The sequence below is a fragment of the Lissotriton vulgaris genome, chromosome 5, assembly GCF_964263255.1.
Source record: "Lissotriton vulgaris chromosome 5, aLisVul1.2, whole genome shotgun sequence".
In the NCBI taxonomy this organism is placed as follows: domain Eukaryota; kingdom Metazoa; phylum Chordata; class Amphibia; order Caudata; family Salamandridae; genus Lissotriton; species Lissotriton vulgaris.
Genome location: NC_141693.1, coordinates 1,742,314,160 through 1,742,335,583, shown reverse-complemented (window position 1 = coordinate 1,742,335,583; position 21,424 = coordinate 1,742,314,160). Strand labels below are relative to the sequence as shown.

General features: G+C 44.6%; 1 protein-coding gene across 1 annotated transcript; it reads left to right on the top strand.

Annotated features, from left to right (window-relative positions):
* The first annotated feature begins 1,067 nt into the window (after positions 1-1,067).
* On the top strand, positions 1,068-20,324 carry LOC147717079 (uncharacterized). Its single transcript, XM_086919840.1, has 4 exons — positions 1,068-1,479; positions 14,992-15,081; positions 18,844-18,984; positions 19,928-20,324. Exons 1-4 carry the CDS (start codon positions 1,068-1,070, stop codon positions 20,290-20,292), a joined length of 1,008 nt encoding a protein of 335 aa, XP_086775966.1. The 3' UTR covers positions 20,293-20,324.
* The last annotated feature ends 1,100 nt before the right edge of the window (positions 20,325-21,424 follow it).

The window sequence follows — 21,424 nt, the reverse complement described above, 5'->3', positions numbered from 1 at the left end:
AAGCAAGGAGAATTGATGTGCTGAGGCTTAAATCAGAGGTGGAGGAAATAGTGGAAGGTACACGGCCTCTAGAGAGAATAGAACTTTATGAACCAGATGAACTGTTGTTTGTAGCAAAAGATGTTACTCGCAGGGCTAGGACAGCCCATGAGAAATTATTAGAATTAGCGAACAAATACTCAGTGGATCTGACAAGGACAAAAGCATTGCAGGGTGGCCATAGTCTGCAGTACTCGGACCAAGATCTAGAAGAGAAAACAGTGATCGGATAAAAAACCCACATCAGAGAATTGATTGTGGGACTCCGAACATGGGTCCATTTGGACAAATGGGAGGAAAGGTGGTCGAGAAAAAAGAGCGTTAGACGGAGCACTATTGAGACATCTCCGGGAGGGGGATTGATGAATGTGGAGGCGTACCCCTTGAGGGAGGTGGCTCATGGGGGGTATGTGCATGTGCCCTGGAGTAGGGAAGATTTGGCTGCCTTTACGAACACCTTTCCGAAGTTGCGGGAGAGTCCAGTGGAATGGTACAAGCAGGTAGAGAGGTTTGTTAAGATCTCAAAGGTATTGTGGATTGATCTGAACACATTGTTTGACATTGTGGTTCCAGGAGACCTGTGGATAGCCTGTAAGGTCAGTGTTGAGTGGCCCACAGTGGAGCCAGACAGAGACCCTGCCACAAATGGACCCTCACCTAGGGTGATGGTAAAGTATGAGCAGGCAATCACGTGGTTGAAGACTAAGTTACCACCACAGGACATCGACTGGGTGAAAATAGACAGGACTAGGCAGGAACCGAAAGAGACAGTCCATGAGTATTATGAGCGGTTATTGCAGATATTCAAGCAATACAGTGGATTGGATGTGATGGATCCCAAAGACATGGGACAGTTTGTGTCCAAGTTTGTTCTGGGATTGAGACCCGATATCTGTCTCATGATACAACAACATTTAATCTGTTGGCAGAACAAGCCCCTGGATGAGATTCTGAGGTACGCGGGGTACTGCAGCGATGAGATAGACTCTAAGACAAGGAAGCTTAAGGATAAACTGATGTTAGTCCAGATGCAACCGGGAGGACAGGGTCAGTCAGGAAATGGAACCTTAGGAAGAAAATCGGGTGGTCAGAAAAGGGACAGTGAGGACAGACCAAGGCCAAGGATAGACCTGGCGACTTTGAAAAAGACGACAAAGTGTCATCAGTGTCATGTGGTCGGGCATTGGAGACGCGAGTGTCCCCATAACCCGGAAAACCAAGTACAGGAGGAAGAGGAGGAGGAGGTTCAGGCTCCTCCGGTGCCGAAAGTAACAGCAGCCAAGTACAAGGTGGCCAAAGGGGGGACTTCAGCTCCTAGGGCTCCGGTTCCCCAGCCGCCGAAGATTACGTCAGGGAGCAAGGTTTACCAGCAGATGCCTTTCATAGTTGAAGGGGACGAATACTATTACTTTGACCCAGTGTCAGGACGGTGCCTGAATGGTGAGGAGGACTGTACCCTCGGGCAGTACTGGAGGTAGACCAGAGGGGACCATTTGTAGAGGCTGATGTGGATGGACACCCCACCACCTTTTTGGTAGATACTGGTGCTACCCGTTCTACTGTACGGTCTGCAGTAGTCCCTAACCTACCACTTTCCGGACAGACCATCCAAGTTGTAGGAGTTGCAAACAGAAGGATGACAAACCCACTGACTGAGCCAGTCCCAGTAAAAATAGGAAACTTCAGGGACAGACACCAGTTTGTGGTGTTGATTCCAGCCCTGTGTGTCTGTTGGGAAGAGATCTCCTGTGTAAGCTTAACTGTACCATCTACTGTACACCTAGGGGAGTAGAGTTACAAACAAATGATGATGATGCTGCCTTTAAGGTTGCAAACACACATGTGTGCATAGAATTGTATCCTGCGTTAACAATGGAGGAACTCCCCTGGGATTTGCGGGAAACAGTAAGACAGGAGGTGTGGGACTTTACAGGAGAAGAGATTGGCTTGATCAGAGGAGTAGAGCCAGTTAAGATTCAAGTGAGACCGAATGCCGAGTTTCCAAGAACACCCCAATACAAGTTGACACCGGAAACTATTGCAGGAATAAAACCTGTGATCGAAACCATGATTAGACAGGGAATTCTGAAGGAAGTCATGGGCAGTCCATGCAACTCCCCGATCATGGGTTTGCAGAAGCCTAACGGGAAGTTCAGGATTATGCAGGATTTAAGAAAAGTGAACAACATAGTTGTTCCCTGTTGTCCAGTGGTACCGAATCCTTCAGTGATATTGTTTCAGATACCGTACCAGGCTGAGTGGTTCACTGTGATTGATTTGTGTCAAGCTTTCTTCTCGATACTATTGCATGAGGAGAGCCAATTTCTTTTTGCGTTTAAGCTGGAAGATCATGTGTTAACATGGTGTCGTATCCCTCAAGGGTATACAGAGAGCCCATCGATCTTTAATCAATTGCTGAAAAGGAATCTTGAGAGTCTAGTGCTACCGCAGAACTCGGTTCTTGTACAGTACATAGACGACCTCCTTGTTGCGTCAGAGACAGAAGATGCTTGTAGAATTGACACCATTGCCTTGGTTGAACCATTTGGCAGAAAATGGGCACAAGGTATCCCCCAGCAAACTACAGTACTGTCTCTCTGAAGTACAGTATCTGGGTCACAGGATAGAAAAGGGGAAAAGGAAAGTGTCTCCTGACAGGACAGAGGCCATAATGAAAATGATGGTGCCCTCGACCCAGAGAGAGGTTAGAATGTTCTTGGGGATGGTTGGCTACTGTCCCCAGTGGATTGTCAATTTTTCCCTGAAGGCTAAACCATTGCAGAAACTGACGCACAAGGATGTGAGTGATCCGGTACCGTGGTACACAGACTGCATGATGGCTTTCCTTGAGTTGGGAGAGGACTTGTGTCGTGCTCCGGCTCTGGGAATGCCTGATTACAACAAATCATTTTCACTGTTCTGTTGTGAGCAAGAGGGTTGTGCTTTGGCAGTCTTAACGCAAGATCATGGAGGTGTCCGTAGACCAGTTGCTTATTTCTCGGCTACCTTAGACCCAGTAGCCGCAGCGTTGCCCAGATGTCTCAAATCCGTTGCTGCAACAGGTGTAAGCATTGAGAGATGTGAAAGCATTGTGATGGGACATCCACTGATGGTACATGTTCCACACTCAGTGGAATTGTTGATGACCAGGACCAAAATGCAGCACTTGACAAATAATAGGCTCACGCGCTACGAGCAGGTCATACTTGCCGTGGAGAATGTGACCCTTAAGAGGTGCTCGGTTTTGAATCCTGCTACGTTAATGCCATTACCAAATGCCTTAGATGATGATTTTGAAGACCACGATTGCCTTGAAGTAACTGAACTGTGCACCAAACCTAGACCGGACATTGTTGATGAGCCATTGATGGACCCTGATGAAATTTACTTTGTTGATGGCTCATGCGTAAGAGACAATGCTGGTCAGTTGAGAGCAGCTTTTGCTGTCTGTACCATTCATGGGATAGTCGAAGCGGCTTGCCTGGAAGGAGTACACTCCGAGAGGATTCTTCTTTTTAGTTAAGTACGTCCTCTAAGCTGCAAGACTCCAAAGGCTCAGGTGAGCACCTTAAATCGGGATCCCGTCATCACAGGCAGCCAGTGAAGGTGATGGAGTTGAGGTGTTATAGACTGGGAGACGGGAATATTCAGAATCAGTCTGGCTGCTTAATTTTGCATAATTTGCAGACAACGCAGCAGGTATGCAGGCAAACCAAAGCAAAGACTATTCACATAGTGTAGGTTTTTTTGTGGAGTTTTATATAGCGCAAACTAGACCCAAAGAACACTTTACATGAGCACCAGTTACATTACAGATGGACACATTCATTTTTGTAGGGCATGTTTTGGATGTCACTAAGGTGTGATGGTCTTTCGCATGTCCTTCGGAACAAGGTGAATGATTCCTCTTAAAGACGTAAGGGTGGGGAAACAGCTGGCTGAGACTCTTTTTAATTGGGAAGCAAAGGAAAGGTCTGAGTCAAAAAAGACTCCAAGATTACTAGCAGTTAGTGCCGGGGAAGGGGGTTTACTCAGTACCACAGGCCACCAGTTGCTTGCTTCAGTATAGCACCTAGTGCCGAAAAAGAGGACCTCGGTTTTATCAGAGTTCAGCCTGAAGAAATTGTTGCTCATCCAGGTGCCAACAGACCTTAGACCTGCTTTAAAAAGTTAAGGATCAATGTGTCTTTCCCCTGAAATGATTGGAGTAATTGGATGTTGCCAGCATAATAAATCACCCTAAGACCCCATATTTTTGCTGTGCTCTCTAGCGGATCCAGACAAATGTAAAAGTACACCACATTCAAGTGATTTTGCAGCAGAGAAATAAGGAGATAGCAGGACAGATTGTGTTGTGTCGTCCAGGAAAGATTTGAACCAAAGGAGGGCCAGGCCTTGAATCCCTATGGTCCTGAGCCTGACTAGAAGAGTTTCATGCGAGACTGTATCACAGGCAGAGGATAGGTCTAGGAGCACCACCATGGCTGCTGAGTTTTGATCAACGTTCCCTTTAATAAATACAGTGACTTCCAGCAAGGCTGATTCAGAGCTATAACCAGTCCTAAAGTTGGGTTGGGCGTGTTCTAAGAGACAATTAGAAACTAGAAAATTGGACAGTTGCCTTTTGACAAGCTTCTCCAGCATTTTTGCCATATCTGGCAAAAAAGAACTTAGTCTGTAATTGCTCAAAATCTTGGGGTCAGCATTAGGTTTTTTGCGCAATGGCAGCAGTAGAGCCTGCTTCCAGTATTTAAGAACTAGGGCAGAGTCAACAGAAGAATTCATCAAATGATTCAAGATGGGGTTCACCATAGGAGATCTCTTTTAAGAAGGTCAGGTGGGCAGTGGTCCATGGGAGATTCCGACTTGCATCCAGCCAGCTCTAATAGAGTCCTTTAAAAATATAGGTCTAAAATGTGCAAAGACTGGCCTGGAGGGGCAATTACCCAGCATGCTAGGCATGGCTCCTGAGTTCTTGGGGAATTGGTCATAGATGGTACTAGTCGTGCTACGAAAGAATTCTGATAGCTCTTCACAAAGATTGGCGGATGTGCTAGGCATATTCTGAAGTGCGCTAGGAGAAAGGAGGCCATCACCATTTTGAATAGCTTCCAAGATTTATTGACAGCCTGGCAACCGATGAGAAAATATACTCCTCATGGGCATTGATAATAGCTCGGTGATAGGATGTCAGCGCTGTCTTGTATATGTGTTTGTCTTCAGCATCATAGGATTTCCTGCAAATCTGTTCTAGCCTTGTACACAGAGCCTACTTTTTTTTAGGTCTGCAGAGAACCAGGGAGCAGACGGGTACAAACTTTCACTAGCCGAGGTTCTTACTAAGTCTTGGAGGTGAATGCCGCTCCACTCACAGAGTTCTCCACACTCTGCGTTATGCGGAGCTCGCGGAGTTCTGAAAACTCTGCTTCGCGGAGTGGAGTTTTTTCCCTTGCACACGTTCGTCAATGTCAAGTTGGCGAGTGCAAGCGAGGAAAATCCACCTCCTGGTGATATTTTTCCTCATTTCCTCATTCGAGATCGTCAACATGAAGTTGGCGAGCACATGCATGGGAAATCAACCTTCCGGCAAGATTTCTCAACACAGCGGTCAGATTTTTCATTGCGAGTGGTCGTGTATGTCGCTACCGCTCGCGTTGAGAAAACGTCCATTCGCGTTGAGAAAGCTGCAGCTCGAATAAAAATCTACTCGAGCGGCAGAAAGGAAGAAGCTCCGGCTTGCGCTGTGCACGGTGTCGTTGGGTATGATTGCACAGTACAGAGAAGAACCTGGCACTGAAAATCACCACGAATGGCATTTATCTAATGCACTCCACTGCTCGCGGAGCTCTGCGGAGCGTAGCAGTTTTTTTTTCACTTTGCAGAGTTCCGCGTAGCAGAGCTCTGCAAATTATGCCCAGGCTTAGTTCTTACAGGGGCTGTAGCATCAAATGCATCTGTAAGCCGGACATTAAAAGTATCGATATCTTGTTCCACAGTCCATGTCAACTCTAAAGGTCTATCTGAGAGTACCTCCATTAGAATGGATTCAGAAATGTTATGCCAAGGTATTGAGGTTTTATGGATCTCATTAGTTTAATTACATACCCTGGTGTGATATCAAAAGAAATCAGAAAATGATCAAACCATGTTAATTGTAAGGCAGGTGTAACTGAAAGGTTAAGAGGATCTGCAATCAAGTTGTTCCAGATTAATACCCTCTAAAGTGAGCACAAATTGAGCCACAGTAGGACAGTTTGTTTTATTCACATGTAAGATAAAGTCACCAAGTATTATGAAATTAGCGCGTCCAAGCAATAGTTGACCCAACAGATCAGAGAGACAAAAGACCGATTCAGTTGGGCCGTCAGGGGGACTATATCAAATCAAATCAAATCAAATCATAAAACATTTATTGAGCGCACATATCACTCGAGAGTCTCATGGTGCTGGTGGATGTCTCTGAGAGGACAAGACTTCAATGCAGTTAGAAGTCAAACAACCATGTCTTTAAATTCCTACAAAAACAGTTATGATCACTTATGGTGCGTAGGGGTAAGAATAGTTTATTCCAGAAAGACAGAGCAAGGAAGTAGAAAGATCTCCTTCCACCTGTGGTAGTGCGGATTCTGGGAGATGCAAGAAGTGCTTGATTGCTGGATCTCAAGATTCTGCCCAGTTGATACCAGGTTACTTTTTTGGCCCAAAAAGCTGGGCCTTTTACGTGCATGTTCTTGTGCGTCAGGCAGAGAATCTTAAAGCGTATATGTTTTCGTACAGGCAGCCAGTGTAAACGTTTAAGACTGGGAGCCGATGGAGATCTAGGTGGAAGATCAAGTACCAGCCTTGCTCAGTATTCTGCAGAACCTGCAACCTGGATAGAAGGTTTTCATTGGTGGAAGCCAGTAGGGCATTTCCATAGTCCATACGTTTGATGATTAATCCCTGGACCAGGGGTTTTCTAGCCTCCAGTGGAACCCACTTAAGAACTTTACGCAGGCTACGCATAATTCCAAAACAGGCGCCTATGGTCTTATTAACATGGTCTTTCATTGACAATTTATTGTCAATTTGGAAGCCCAAGTTACGCACTGACTGAGTTGGAGTAGGACAGAGGCCAAGGCAAGAGGGCCACCAGTCAGGTGTCCAATGCTCATCCGCCTTGCCATAGAGCATTATCTCAGTTTTTCCACCATTCAACTGAAGGTGGTTTGTGCACATCCACTTCTCGATTTCAGACATACAGTCTTTGAAGTGTGACTTAGTTTACAAAGGGTCCGGACGGAGAGTGACCAAGATCTGAGTGTCGTCGGCATAAGACACAACCTCAAAACCAAAGGATCGAATCATTTTGGCCAGAGGGGTCACATAAAGATTAAAAAGTGTCGGACCGAAAATGGAAACCTGTGGTACTCCCATCTTGACTGATCTACTACAGGAGTTTGTACTTCCCACCTGCACTATCATAGTACGATCAGTTAGATAGTTTTTGAGCCACAGTAAAGCCTTTCCCCTGACACCAATCTCCCGAAGCCGACGTTCAAGAATGCTATGAGAGATGGTGTCGAACGCTGCAGATAAATCAAGCAGGACGAGGATAGATGACTGCCTCTCGTCTAATGCCTGCCTGATATTATCAGTTACCTCCAGCAAAGCTATTTCAGTACTGTGGGCTGCCCTGAAGCCAGATTGAGAAGGGTCAAGCAGCCCATAACTCTCAAGATGGACAACAAGCTGTTTATTGACCAAAAACTCAAGCATTTTACCAAAATGAGGAAGCAGCGATATAGGTCAGTAATTAGTAAGGCGTTTTGGGTCTGCAGTGGATTTTTTTAATATAGGCCTAACCCTGGCAGTTTTCCATAATGTAGGAAATTCTGATTCTGACAATGATTTGTTAAATAGATCGGTGAGGCAGTCTAAAAGCGCTGGAGCAACAATGGGAAAAACTTTAAATTGAGACGCAAGCAATAAAAATGCCAAACTAAGTGTGATTGAGAAAAAAGCCATTTTAAAGGTGCAATATCCTCCACCTTATGAGCGGAGCATGCAAAATGTGACCAATAAATAACTGCAATACCTCCACCTGTTCTATTGTGCTGATTAATATGTTGTATTAGAAAGCCAGGAAGAATGGCTTGGGCCAGGTAAGGGCCAGACATGTCATTCAGCCATGTTTCGGTTAGAAACATTAGGCCCCATTTGTCCTCCAGTAGAAGATTGAAAATGTCCAAAGCGTGCCTGGGGGTGATCTATAGTTAATCAAGCAAGCAGATAGAGTGGAATCCTTGGCCACATTCAGCTTTATCCCCCTCTTCTGTAAAGGTGTAGTGTCAGAAATTGTGTCATGTGGGGCATGTAGGTGAAAGTTCTGTAATATTTGGGGTCAGCAAGGAACATGAACACACAGGGCAACTGCATAGACCTACAGGAACATTAATCGGATCCAAAATGTAGCTAAATGTAGGTCTGTGCAGGTTAAGTAAGCCTGCCCTAGAGTACGTGAGTAGTGTCCTGAGAGGACTCGCTGGCAGCATGGCTGGTGCTGGCCATGTTCCTGATACGGACGGCCTTGCTTTAGCTATCCCACTCCAATTCACCTCAGTCCACCACACTCCATTCCACTCCAATCTACTCTATTCGAATCTGCCCACTCCAATTTAACCTAATCTACCCAACTCCAATATACTCCTATCTACCCCACTACGACTACTCCAACTTACCCCACTCCAATCTACCTCAGCCTAGCCCACTCCATTCTACACCACTCCTATATACCCCACTCCAATCTACATTAATCTACCCCAGCCAACCTACCCCAATACGCCCACACCAATCTACCCCACTCCAAAGTTCCCTGCCCCAATTTACCCCAACCTTTCCTGCCCCAATCCACGCCACCTCAATCTTGCCCAATCGAACCCATCCCAATCTCCACACCCCAATCTGTCCACTCCACTATACCCCAATCAACTCCGACCTACCCCACCACAATCTGCCCCAATCTACCCACCCCAATGTACCCCAATCTACCCCACCCCACTCACTTTTAGCCATGCTGAACAGCAGCCACACAGGTGTACAACATGGCTAAACGCATTGCCAAAGCCATTAGCTCTCGCATGTGTGAGACCTACTGGCTTTGCCAATTCTTGTTCTTTAAAGTACTTCATCTCCAGTAATATGGTGTCCTGGCTACAGATGTTCGGAGAGCTACCTGAGATGGTGAGCTTGTTAGACAGATAAGTGGAGGTGCTAGGGATGATGGCTTTGTCGTAGATTTGTCTAATTAGATGGTGCAGGCTGCAAGGGGAGCCACTGTAGTTCAAAACGGGTGGGAGCAATGTACTCATATCTATTCAGACCCTTAATGAGGCATACTGCTGTATGCAGGATATTACTTAGAAGGGCCAGAGTGAATTTTGAGAAGCAATGAGGTATGGTAGCTCCATTTACCAGATATAAAAGTAGGAGGGCTTGAATGGAAATTCTAAAGTTGTTTTATGATGACAACAGCTTAATGTTCTTTAGTGGAAAGAGCTCATACCCGTCCATCCTGGTTTTCTTGAAAATGCATTCCTTTAGGGTGAGACTGTTGGCAAGGGTAAATCTTAGTGGCTTGGCTTGGTAACAAGTTGGGTTTTGAATTCAGAAAGCCAGTTTTGGACTAGCTATAGCTTATTGCTGGTGAATAGGAGGAATTTGGTTGTGATGGGGAAAAGTTTCAGGTAGGTGCTCGATATCTAGGTCTGGATAAAGTGCAGGCAGTGCTTGAGGCAATGAATGGCTACCGAGGAGCAAAAATTAATGTAGAGAGGTATAATATGGTATGAATTCATCCATACTGATGGATTTGTATGCTCTTTTCAGTGAATAGAGTTCCAAGAGTTTCCTTGTAGATATTGAAGATTAGCGGGTAAGACGAATTCCATGGGGACTCCCCAGATAATGCAAGACTTCTAAGAACTGGAGGAGCATATATGAAAGAACTAGTGCCAGCTGGAAAGGTAGTCAATAGGTTCAGCAGTCCCAGATGGCAGAGGCCATCTTTACCTGTTGTTAGAAGGCTATCATTCATGATTAGTAGGTTGAAATAGATTGCTTTTTCAATGAGCTTGCCAATCAAAAGTAGGTGAATTATGGGCTGGTAGCTGCTGAGGTCATCAGGGTCTAGTGCAGGTTTCTTCAGGAGAAGGGGAATCTGGTCTATATATTGAGAGCTTCTTGGAACATGACGTGAGTCAAGGAGATGTTGGCGATTTTGGGAAGTGATGAGAAGGCTTGTCCTAAGGGGGCTTTAATAAAGTATTGGGCAAGATATCTTCAAAAGAGGTGACTTTAAGGGAGTTGATGATGTCAGCGAGGTCTGCATGAGACAGGACTTTGAAGGATGACCATTTTAGGTTATTGCACAGAGGGGTGGGTGTAAGAGGAGAAGCAGTCTAGGTAATAAGAGAAATAAGATAGGTTTCTTTGAGTTGATGAAAGAGTTCTGTTGCTTTTTCTTTAAAAGTCTTTGTTTCTGGCGTCACTTCAGGGTCGCTTTGATCTTCAGAAAAGTTGTCGAAATTGATGAAGTAGCCAGATGCAGTTCTGTCGATGGTTGGAATTGTTTTTCCCATTTGGCTTTTATTAGCACATTCTGATGCCACATCATTGTAGACTGGTGTTTCATGACGAACTGTTTCAATTTGTGTTTCAAGAGGCACAAGTTCCATGTCATTTCTGCATAGTCCCTTTTTATTCACTGCAGGTTTATCAAATGTGATTAGTCTTTCAGTTTGAACCTCTTGGATACTAGCAAATTTGGGTATTCTGTTACTTCTTGGGAGTCCACTGGGCCTACTAATTATTATAGGCCATATGATTGTGGTTTTACCAGGTCGATGGATACAACTCGGTTCTCCGTTTTACCAGCAAGGGGCGGTAGTACTACTGATCTTGTTCCGTTGATTGCTAAGTTAGGTACTGCTTTTCTGTAAGAAGGCCCAAAATCCTTCTTCACCGCTATTTTCTCTCTGACCAGATCCCCAATCTTTGGAATCCAGACAGGTCTTGCTGGGACAGGTAGTGTGTCTTCAGTGGTGGTTGGCTGTTGCTTTAACTTTATGTTGCTCAGGGCTTTTCTTGTTTCATTTAAGTCCTGTAAAACAGCCAAACTATCTTTGATGTCAAAGTCTTTATTCTTATCTTCTACCACTGAAGCAAGACTATCTAAGTCCTGTACATACATTCTAGTTCCGAACAATAGTTCGTACGGGCTGAAACTTTTTAGAGAATTTCTTGGCAAGTTGTTAAGACTACGTTGGACACTTATTAAATGCTTGACCCACCCATCACCCGAACCTAATACCTTTGCCGTTATAGATTGCTTTATGTCTCGGTTTTTTCTTTCCACTACCCCGTTTCCCTCAGGATGGAAGGGACAAGAGAATCGCAATCCAATGCCCATGCTGGTCATGGCCTCCTTATAAGCTCGAGAGCTAAAAGCCGGACCCTGATCAGAATGCAGCATGGCAATTGCGTATGTGCCGATAAAGACTCGCAAATCTTTTATAACAGTTCTGGCGTCAGCCGAGCGCTGGGGCCACATCCATATGAATCTCGTAGAGGAATCCACTGCAACCATTATATATTTATAGTTGCCATCCCTTTGTCAGGGACCACAGTTGTCCAGGTAAACACATGCTAATGGTTTATCTGAGATGAGAAGGGGTGTCTGCGCTGGTCGTTTCACTGTTGATACTTTCATTTTTTGGCATATTTCGCATTCTAGTACATATTTCTTAATTTATATTCTCATGCACTCCGCGACCTACGCGTAGCTCTGCAGACATGCGTAGTTGCTTGCTAGACCCGTTCGTGCGCCGTTTTTCGTCTTCGGGAGCGCGGTTCGCGTGTTCGGGGCGCTGCCTGCATGCTCGGGATGGCTAGCGCGCTAAGTTACCCAAGAGGTTTTGTCCCGCCCGCTTGCGTTCCCTTATTTCCTGTTCCGGGTCACAAGTAACGTGTTCGGGTTGTGCAAGACATGTTCGGGAACTCATCTTCTCGTTCGCACTACAAAATTGCGTTATCGCGCTAAATATCGTGCAAACCTACCCACGCGGTCGCGATATGCGCAGCTATCTTGGATCACACACTCTGGCTATTCTTTTGGGCCTACTTTAGCATCTAGCTCATATCTCTTCAATCCTGATTTTTTTACCCACTTTTTCAAACTTTCTTTAGTTATTACCTATCTCTCTCTGTGCCTAGGTTTATATTTTTCATTTTATTTCTACTTTTACAACTTTTCTATTGTTTTATTTTACTTCCTTCTTTTACCTTGCTTCTTCTTTCCCCTACCTTTTTGTCTTGAACTTTTCTTCTCCCCTCCACCCAGAACCATGGTGAAGGGCGCCAGCAGCAGCGGCGGCTCAAAGGGCAAGGCGCCTGTGCCCCAAAAAACCCGGCTGCCTTGCGGCAGAATGCGCCCCCCCCAGGGGTGACGGCCCGCCAACTTTTTGGGGAGGAGGAGGTGGCTGCCCTGGTCTTTTTTATCCAGCGCCACCTCCCCTTGATCTTGGCAGCAGGCGGCAGGCCCGGCTCCGGCTACCAGATTGAAGAGCGTCTCCGGCGGTGGGCGAAGGTGCGCCGGGCAGTCTTCCGCTGCTCCGGTATCCGGCGTACCCACCATCAGCTGTCCCACCGCTGGGCAGACATTTTGGACCGGGAGCAGGACCTGTTGTGTGGAAATTCACAAAATTGATGTACATAAGCGGCCTTCATTTGTCTTTTCCCATTCCCCTCCCTACGCACCACGAATGTCGTGAGACGTTGACCGCATCACCCCGCCAGTAAAGGCCCATGCCCGCATGTACCTGACAGCCATTTTAGGCACCATGGCCTCTTTGCCCGCTCATTGAAATCCCCGGCTTCCCTCCTGCGTGCATTTGAACACCCCCCCACTCTCAAATGACCTTCTCCCTCCGCGCACCCTGGCTGCCCCTCCCTCACATGCACAGGTCCGCATGACCCTGTCCTTGGGAGTCACGGCCGCACCTGACCAACACCTCCTTTCCTTTCATGAATAACCCCTCTGTTGGTAAACCCTCCCTCCGCGATTGACTGTCCACACAGGTCCGAGGCCATCGCCTAAGCCGGGAGATACTGTTTACTGCCCCTTATTGTATGGAGTCACTCCTCTTCAAAGGACCCACTATTGATCCTGGCCTCCCCACCCCCTGGGGTACGATCAGGCGCACACATCCTAAGAATCGGCGGAACACTCCGCTGCGTGATTGCCCCCTCCTCTTATTGGCAGGTTAAGGGCCTCTATTGTGGATATATGTGGGGTGGGATTGACACGAGGATTATGGGGATGTCTTTTCTTTGTTTCACAATGTCGTTATTGTAATAAGGAGTGTTTTGTAAGGTATAAAAGACGATGTCTCAGAGAACTTGTTAGAGCACCTCCCGAAAGACACTGTGTTTCGTGTCCGAAATGACAGGCTCTCCTCATGAGTAATAAATCCTGTTCTTGTGATTCCTGCTTCCAGGGCCGTTTCTTTATTTGGTAACTATTCAGAATGGGAACTAAGAGGCGTCTTGCGCCAGCCGCCCGGGCATCGATAGTAATATGGGCTCACTTTCCACAGTTGGACCTGCTTGGTGTCGAGGTCGTGGGTCTTGGTGAGTGGCTACCCAAAAAAAAAAGTGTATATATATATATATATATATATATATATATATATATATATATATAATATATATATAATAGATATATATATATATATATATATATATATATATATATATATATATATCTATAGTAGTATAAGTATTGTTATTGTATCTTTCTAAATCTTGGCTGAATAAGTAACGCGATGACTGGTGCTCCTAGTTACATTTCCGATGTATTCCGTTATATCTACTGTAATTGTATGACACTGGTCTGTGCTGCGCTTCTTCACTGACTCTTGCGTGTTGTTTCAACTTGGCGCTAGCTTTTGCTGTTTATTGATGTGAGATTTTCTTTATTGTAGAGAACTGAAGTTAGTTAATGCTATTAATAGAGTCTTGTCCTTCCTTTGTCCGTCAGTGAAATAGCGGTGGATGGATAATTGTACGTAGTTTGCATATTGTATTTTTTTTTTTTCACGGCCTTCTCTTCTGCATGAATCCTCCTCTGGCAATGAATGCTAAAGTTACTTTGTTCTTCTTACCTCAGCCAGGGCCGGCTTTAGGCATGTGCAAGCTGTGCAACTGCACAGGGCCACCAAACGCCAGGGGCCACCACACCAATATATATCCTTAATTTAATAATCCTCTGAGGATGGATACATATTTGCGTGGCGGCCCCTGGCAGGGATTTGGTTGCTCTGTTCCACTTCCAAACACCCTGACTCCCCCCTCTTCACTGGCCTCCGTGCTCCGCCCCGACCTCCTCTTCCGGGCCCCCCTACCTACGCTCCCTGCCCAGGACCACCATGAGCCTAGAGCCGCCCCTGCCTCAGCCCTCCATAGAACTGATGTAGTTTGTTTAGTGAGTGGGTAGGTTTAGCAGCAGTAGCATTCAGTCAGTAGCAGAACAAAATATGATGCAACGAACGTACAATTTCGTGTTAGTATGCACAAAGTTAAGCATGTCTCTTCCTTGTGATCTAGGCATTTTGCTGGCAAAAATAAAAAAGAAATGCCTACTTACAGATAATTGATTACCCCATTCTTGAATCGGTGGTTTTGTTCAGGTGTTACTGCTTCTGTGTTACTTAGTAATCTGCAATCAGAATGTTTATGGAACATTTGATTTGTTTTCTCCAAGTATACAGTCAGTGAATCCTGCAAGGCAGTAGTCATTTGGTAGATCAATGTTTGTTTCTTTTAATGTTCTAGCAGTGGTTTTTGAAATGATGTCTATGTTTCACAGCACTCAATGTTTTTCTCTTTCTTTATTATTTCTTACATGAACCACAGAACCCAGGGGCAAGCAGAAGGCTGGGACCGAGTCGGCGGATGAACCACAGGCACAGAGCTCCTCTACTGAGGATCCTGCTGCTGTCCCCAGTAAGTCCAACAGTGCTTTCTTTTGGAACAATGATATTTCCCTAACTTTCTAACAGAGCTTTTTTTTCCAACCGATTAATGACATTTCATACCTAAATAAATTTTGACAAATGCTAGGTAGTGCGTTAGTGTGGAGATGCTTTTAATGTAATTTAATCCGGCATCCTAACGCGCGCACAACTTACAGCGGCAATCCTTTTGTAACGCGTTTGACTGTTTACACCATAAAACACTCGGACGCGCGATGCAGTACTCAAGCTTGGGGATGTTTTTAATGTATTTTAAAGCGGCATCCTAAACGCGCGCACAACCCACAGCGGTAACCTTATTAGTAACGCGCGTACTGCTTACCTGATTGACGAGCAGGACAGTAAACACAATGTTACACGCCAGGCCGAACCACGCATGTAAAACACAGGCAAACCATGGGGCCTACCAAGTCAGGTCCTTTTATGAGGAACATCTATGGCAAGCACACGGGAAGGCAGTAGCAAATTATGCTAATGATCACATGAGAATTTTTTTTTTTGTCTTTCTCACCAGAGAATCACCTGTTATTTTATGTACCTTAAATGTTAGCTGTGAAATTGAACATGCTACATGACGTAAAGGTTTATATTATTTTATAAACACATTAGGGTGATTTATGACTTTAGTTCATGCTTTACTTAATACTGTATTTAAGTATAATTGTGTCACATGTCTAACACTGAAAAAAGACCTTCCTAACATGCAGGTGAGCCTCATTGTAACCATGGCTGCATCCGGTTTGAGCCTGTATGTTAATTGATAGACATGCCCATAACTCGTTTTCATGTATATAAGTAGGATTGAAAAGTAAATGCAGATGTAGTGAACAAGGCGGCAACGCCGAAACGCGTCTAAGCAGATACTGACCAAATAAATCGAGTTTGGATTCAGATTCATGGTGTCAGCGCTTTCTTCAAAATTTACAAGTTTGGTATGACTGGATATATATATATATATATATATATATATCTATAGTAGTATAAGTATTGTTATTGTATCTTTCTAAATCTTGGCTGAATAAGTAACGCGATGACTGGTGCTCCTAGTTACATTTCCGATGTATTCCGTTATATCTACTGTAATTGTATGACACTGGTCTGTGCTGCGCTTCTTCACTGACTCTTGCGTGTTGTTTCAACTTGGCGCTAGCTTTTGCTGTTTATTGATGTGAGATTTTCTTTATTGTAGAGAACTGAAGTTAGTTAATGCTATTAATAGAGTCTTGTCCTTCCTTTGTCCGTCAGTGAAATAGCGGTGGATGGATAATTGTACGTAGTTTGCATATTGTATTTTTTTTTTTTCACGGCCTTCTCTTCTGCATGAATCCTCCTCTGGCAATGAATGCTAAAGTTACTTTGTTCTTCTTACCTCAGCCAGGGCCGGCTTTAGGCATGTGCAAGCTGTGCAACTGCACAGGGCCACCAAACGCCAGGGGCCACCACACCAATATATATCCTTAATTTAATAATCCTCTGAGGATGGATACATATTTGCGTGGCGGCCCCTGGCAGGGATTTGGTGGCTCTGTTCCACTTCCAAACACCCTGACTCCCCCCTCTTCACTGGCCTCCGTGCTCCGCCCCGACCTCCTCTTCCGGGCCCCCCTACCTACGCTCCCTGCCCAGGACCACCATGAGCCTAGAGCCGCCCCTGCCTCAGCCCTCCATAGAACTGATGTAGTTTGTTTAGTGAGTGGGTAGGTTTAGCAGCAGTAGCATTCAGTCAGTAGCAGAACAAAATATGATGCAACGAACGTACAATTTCGTGTTAGTATGCACAAAGTTAAGCATGTCTCTTCCTTGTGATCTAGGCATTTTGCTGGCAAAAATAAAAAAGAAATGCCTACTTACAGATAATTGATTACCCCATTCTTGAATCGGTGGTTTTGTTCAGGTGTTACTGCTTCTGTGTTACTTAGTAATCTGCAATCAGAATGTTTATGGAACATTTGATTTGTTTTCTCCAAGTATACAGTCAGTGAATCCTGCAAGGCAGTAGTCATTTGGTAGATCAATGTTTGTTTCTTTTAATGTTCTAGCAGTGGTTTTTGAAATGATGTCTATGTTTCACAGCACTCAATGTTTTTCTCTTTCTTTATTATTTCTTACATGAACCACAGAACCCAGGGGCAAGCAGAAGGCTGGGACCGAGTCGGCGGATGAACCACAGGCACAGAGCTCCTCTACTGAGGATCCTGCTGCTGTCCCCAGTAAGTCCAACAGTGCTTTCTTTTGGAACAATGATATTTCCCTAACTTTCTAACAGAGCTTTTTTTTCCAACCGATTAATGACATTTCATACCTAAATAAATTTTGACAAATGCTTTTTTGATTTTAATTATGTTTTCAAAATGTTGGGTATCTGTCCCTGCCTTTCTGTTCCTTGAAAGAGCCTCTGCTATGACTCTCTGTGCTACTACTAGACTGTCTGTAGGTAAGCTTGCCCTGTTGCCCACTCTTTAGTTATGGTATTAATCTTTTCAAAAAATCTGTGATAGAATAGCTGTAGGCACAGGGTCCACTCCTGTCTTATGCTTTTTCCTCTGTAATGTCTCTGCTTTGCCAATTGACACCAACCAAGTATGCATCCAGATGTTGGTCTAGTATTTTGTAAACGTTAGTATACCACTACTACTCTTGTGGGTATTCTTCTATGCAGTCACATACATAACTATGTATGCACCAGAGAATTGTATGTTGCTGATAGGCAGGTTAGACCTTACTTACTTACACCTCAGTCACAGAACTCTGAGGAACCCACATTTCACTGAACGACAACCTATATGGGCTCAGTCATTGGTCAATTATTCAATTATCCCACTCCTGAACCCCAATACCAAGATGCCCAATGCTTTTATTACACAATCCATAACCTAAGTAACCCCCTTTTGCTCACTCACTCGTGTAAGTCTACAAGACAACAGACACTGAAAATACACTTCCGAGTCAATGTGGTACTTCAAAAGCTTTATTTTGTTAGAAGTAACTTAGTAAGTAACATCAATGTTTTTAAGTTGTTCCGTGAAATACGTCAAGGCCCACCAGAAAAAATCCAGAGTTAAAAAAGGCTGAATAAAGTAATCTACATTTGTACAGCTACCAGTGCACGATAGGGAAATGTGGGAAATGTTGGAGACCCCTCACCATTGAACGTATACTGGTGACATATGCCTCTTTTTGGTAAGCTCTGGAAATCTCTGCTTCGTAGAAGGAAATCTTCTCATCTGCCGAAAAATAATTACAAAAGTGGGGCACGTTAGACAGTATGAAAATAAATACATTTATGCAAGTTTTTTGCAGTCATGCAAAAAAAAGGTGTAACCTGTAAGCAAACTCGATTCCACAATCCACATACAAAAAGTAAATACGGGCCTTTTTATTTTCCAAACTCTTCAGGTGTATGCATTGAACAATCATGTGGCCTCAAAGGCGTCTTCTCGTACTGCGCAACAAGCTGCGAGGTAGCATGCGCAAAACTGTAGACATTGATGTACAAACTGGTTACATGGTTCAGTCTAAATTTCCAAGGACTAGAGTAGCAGTAGAGATGAGATGAGCTTGGGTACCATACCATAACAAATGAATGCTAATATGTGTAGTGACTCTGCTGTACTAGGCAATGTGGACTACTACTGATTACGTTGTACTTAACTGTTTTGCAGAACTCCATTCTTGGTGAACAAGTACAATGGGGGCTGTGCATCCATCTAAAAAGGTGTACTTATTTTTATAGGTGCAGAACCGGTACCACCCACCAGTGCCGACGGGGACAGCGGCGCAGCGTCAGCAGAGGCGATCCCGGAGGGGACAGGACCAGAGGCACCTACACCAGCACCAGCAGCAGTGGGGGAGGAGCCAGCAACGGTGGGCGACGGTAAGTTACATTCAATAGTGATCCGCATTACTTGGTGGGAGGGGAAAACTTCCTCACTGTACTCTGAGATTTATAATGAACTTGAAGTTCTACTGGACAATATATGACGCCACCTTTATTTGTCATTACCAAGCTTAGCATTACCACCGGCGAGAATTGATAAAATAACAGGCCTCTTCTATCTGACTACAACTCAGCTGTGAAAGGTTGGTGGCAGACTAAAAGTCTTATCCACAACATTACATGACCGCGATGGATTAACACTAAGGAGATCGATTTTAAGTATGATGAAAGGAGCAAGGAAAAAGCACCAATCATCTAATATAGAAGGATACTTTGGAATCAGCAATGCAGGTGGCTGATAGCAGTCGGATGCATGGGTTGTTGTGGAAGCATGGAAAGGGGAAAACACAGCTGCCTGCATGGGTGGGAGACACACCCAATATCGGTGGGTAGTGGATAGTCTCAGCAGCGGTGTTTTGGTCAAACCCAAAGGCAAGGGAAGGAGGGGACGACTGGATGCATGCCGGGTCGTTGCTGGCGAAACACAAACCACCTAAGGTTTGTTGCGCGATATAAAGAATGATAGTCTCTACTAGACATTTACTACTAGCTGGCCCCTGTTAATTAATGTTAGTTTGAGACTGTCACTGTTCCCGGAAGCAGAGTATATGATATAAAATGAGATATGAAAAAGACAGGTATTCGTATGTGTGTGACCGTTGAAGTACACCCATGCTACTAGGGCAGGCATAATGCCGTGCCAAAAAGTCAAACAAATTAATTATATAGGCCGTAGAATGTTAAAGATAGATACAACACCATTTTTTTTTTGTACTCAGCTTGCTTGCTAGTGCTACTGTGCCACTATGTGTTGAATAAATTTTGTGTTCTTGATTTGCTGGAATTTTGGATTACAACAATTCTGTCTCTTTCTTTATAGTTACTCCTTCAAAACCAACAAGAAAGGAGTTGGCAGTCAGGGCCCGGCAGCGGAAACTGCAGGCCATCGTTGAGGCCTACCGCCGGCTGGTGGCTCAGGCCGAGGAGGAGGAGGAGGCGTTGGCAGCAGCTGCTGCCTCTTCCAATGCCCCGGCCCCCAAGCCTGCAGGAGTACGTCGCCGTGGTCAGGCAGCCGCCCGCCACCAGATTTTTTCATCATCAGCCACCCCCCCACAACATGCACGCCAATGTAGGTGCCGTCAATTCCAAACAAAGATTCTCCTCCGGGTAGCGAGGCTTGAGGATGAAATAGAGGAGCGGGTGAAGCTCATTGTGGACAAACACTTGAAAGCCCGCCGGCTTTGAGATGGACCCTGTTTGTTTGCCCCTTTTTCAATCCTTTTGTTGGTGGGTGGAAATTGGGTGTTGGGGTTTACATTACATTGAACGTGGAAATTTGGTTGGGGTTAGGGGAGGGTAGGGACAGCTGTGGGGTAAGATTTAATATATATTTTATTTTTGTATCATCTTTCTTTATATTATGGCAAAATAAATGAGACACAAAGTTATGTTCAAAAGAAAACATAAGAAGTTTATTTGTGTTTGTTGGGGGAGTGGAGGGGGGACTGTTTCACCAAATAATGTACGTTGTGCAACATCGCAAGGTTTAATTGGCCATGCAGGTCAGCGGACAGTGCTTTCGAATAAATAAATATATTGGCCACATCTTTACCTTGCAGACAGATAGATGCGGTAAACCCTCACCGAGTTATATTTGTTGTATTAGAAGAACTACCAGTCTGTCTTGCGTTATACCTCACAGCAAACTTATCTTACCTGTGATTGTTGATGATGATTGATGATGAAGTGTGGCACTGCAAGGGCTGCATTTGTTTCCCAAGACAATGTAGAAGAATCTGTGGTTCTGAACTTCTGTGATAGTACTAGTAGTAGACAGACCCTGCCAGTAGCATTTTGAGACAAAAAGAAAAAGGCAGTCATTTGCGTGATAGACAATGTGGGGGTAGTATAAGTATTAAGTACAGTACATTACACGACTGACCCAAAAACAATATTGCAACTGCTAAACTGAAACAAAACAATGGTTTTGGGGACTGGAAACTAAGTGCAAGAGAAGATAAGAAGTTCAACTGTAGTTGTAGTACTCACGGCAACGTCAAACTTTTCTAAATCATAATGCTGTAAACTTAAACCCAAACAATGACGCCAATTCATTAGATGTATTCGTTGTTTGATGGTAATGGTAAATTATTTGGCATTATACACAGAGCTTGAGTTTGGAAGCTGAAGAAGATCCTCACCATGCCTTGTTGAAATTTCACTATTGTTGCTTTCACCACATCTGCCCCAGCAAGCGCGTGATCAAATTGTTGGTGTATATTTAATGTAACAAACATCACACCTCAATGAAACCACGCAGCCCGGGGGAAGAGGGTTGGGTTTGTTGAATGGATGGGTACGGGGGTTTTGGGAAAGG

Coding starts and splice junctions, on each gene's coding strand:
- LOC147717079 (XM_086919840.1), top strand. CDS start 1,068: ATGCAACCGGGAGGACAGGGTCAGTCAGGAAATGGAACCTTAGGAAGA. Junction 15,082..18,843: donor GGATCCTGCTGCTGTCCCCA/GTAAGTCCAACA, acceptor TTATTTTTATAG/GTGCAGAACCGGTACCACCC. Junction 18,985..19,927: donor GCCAGCAACGGTGGGCGACG/GTAAGTTACATT, acceptor CTTTCTTTATAG/TTACTCCTTCAAAACCAACA.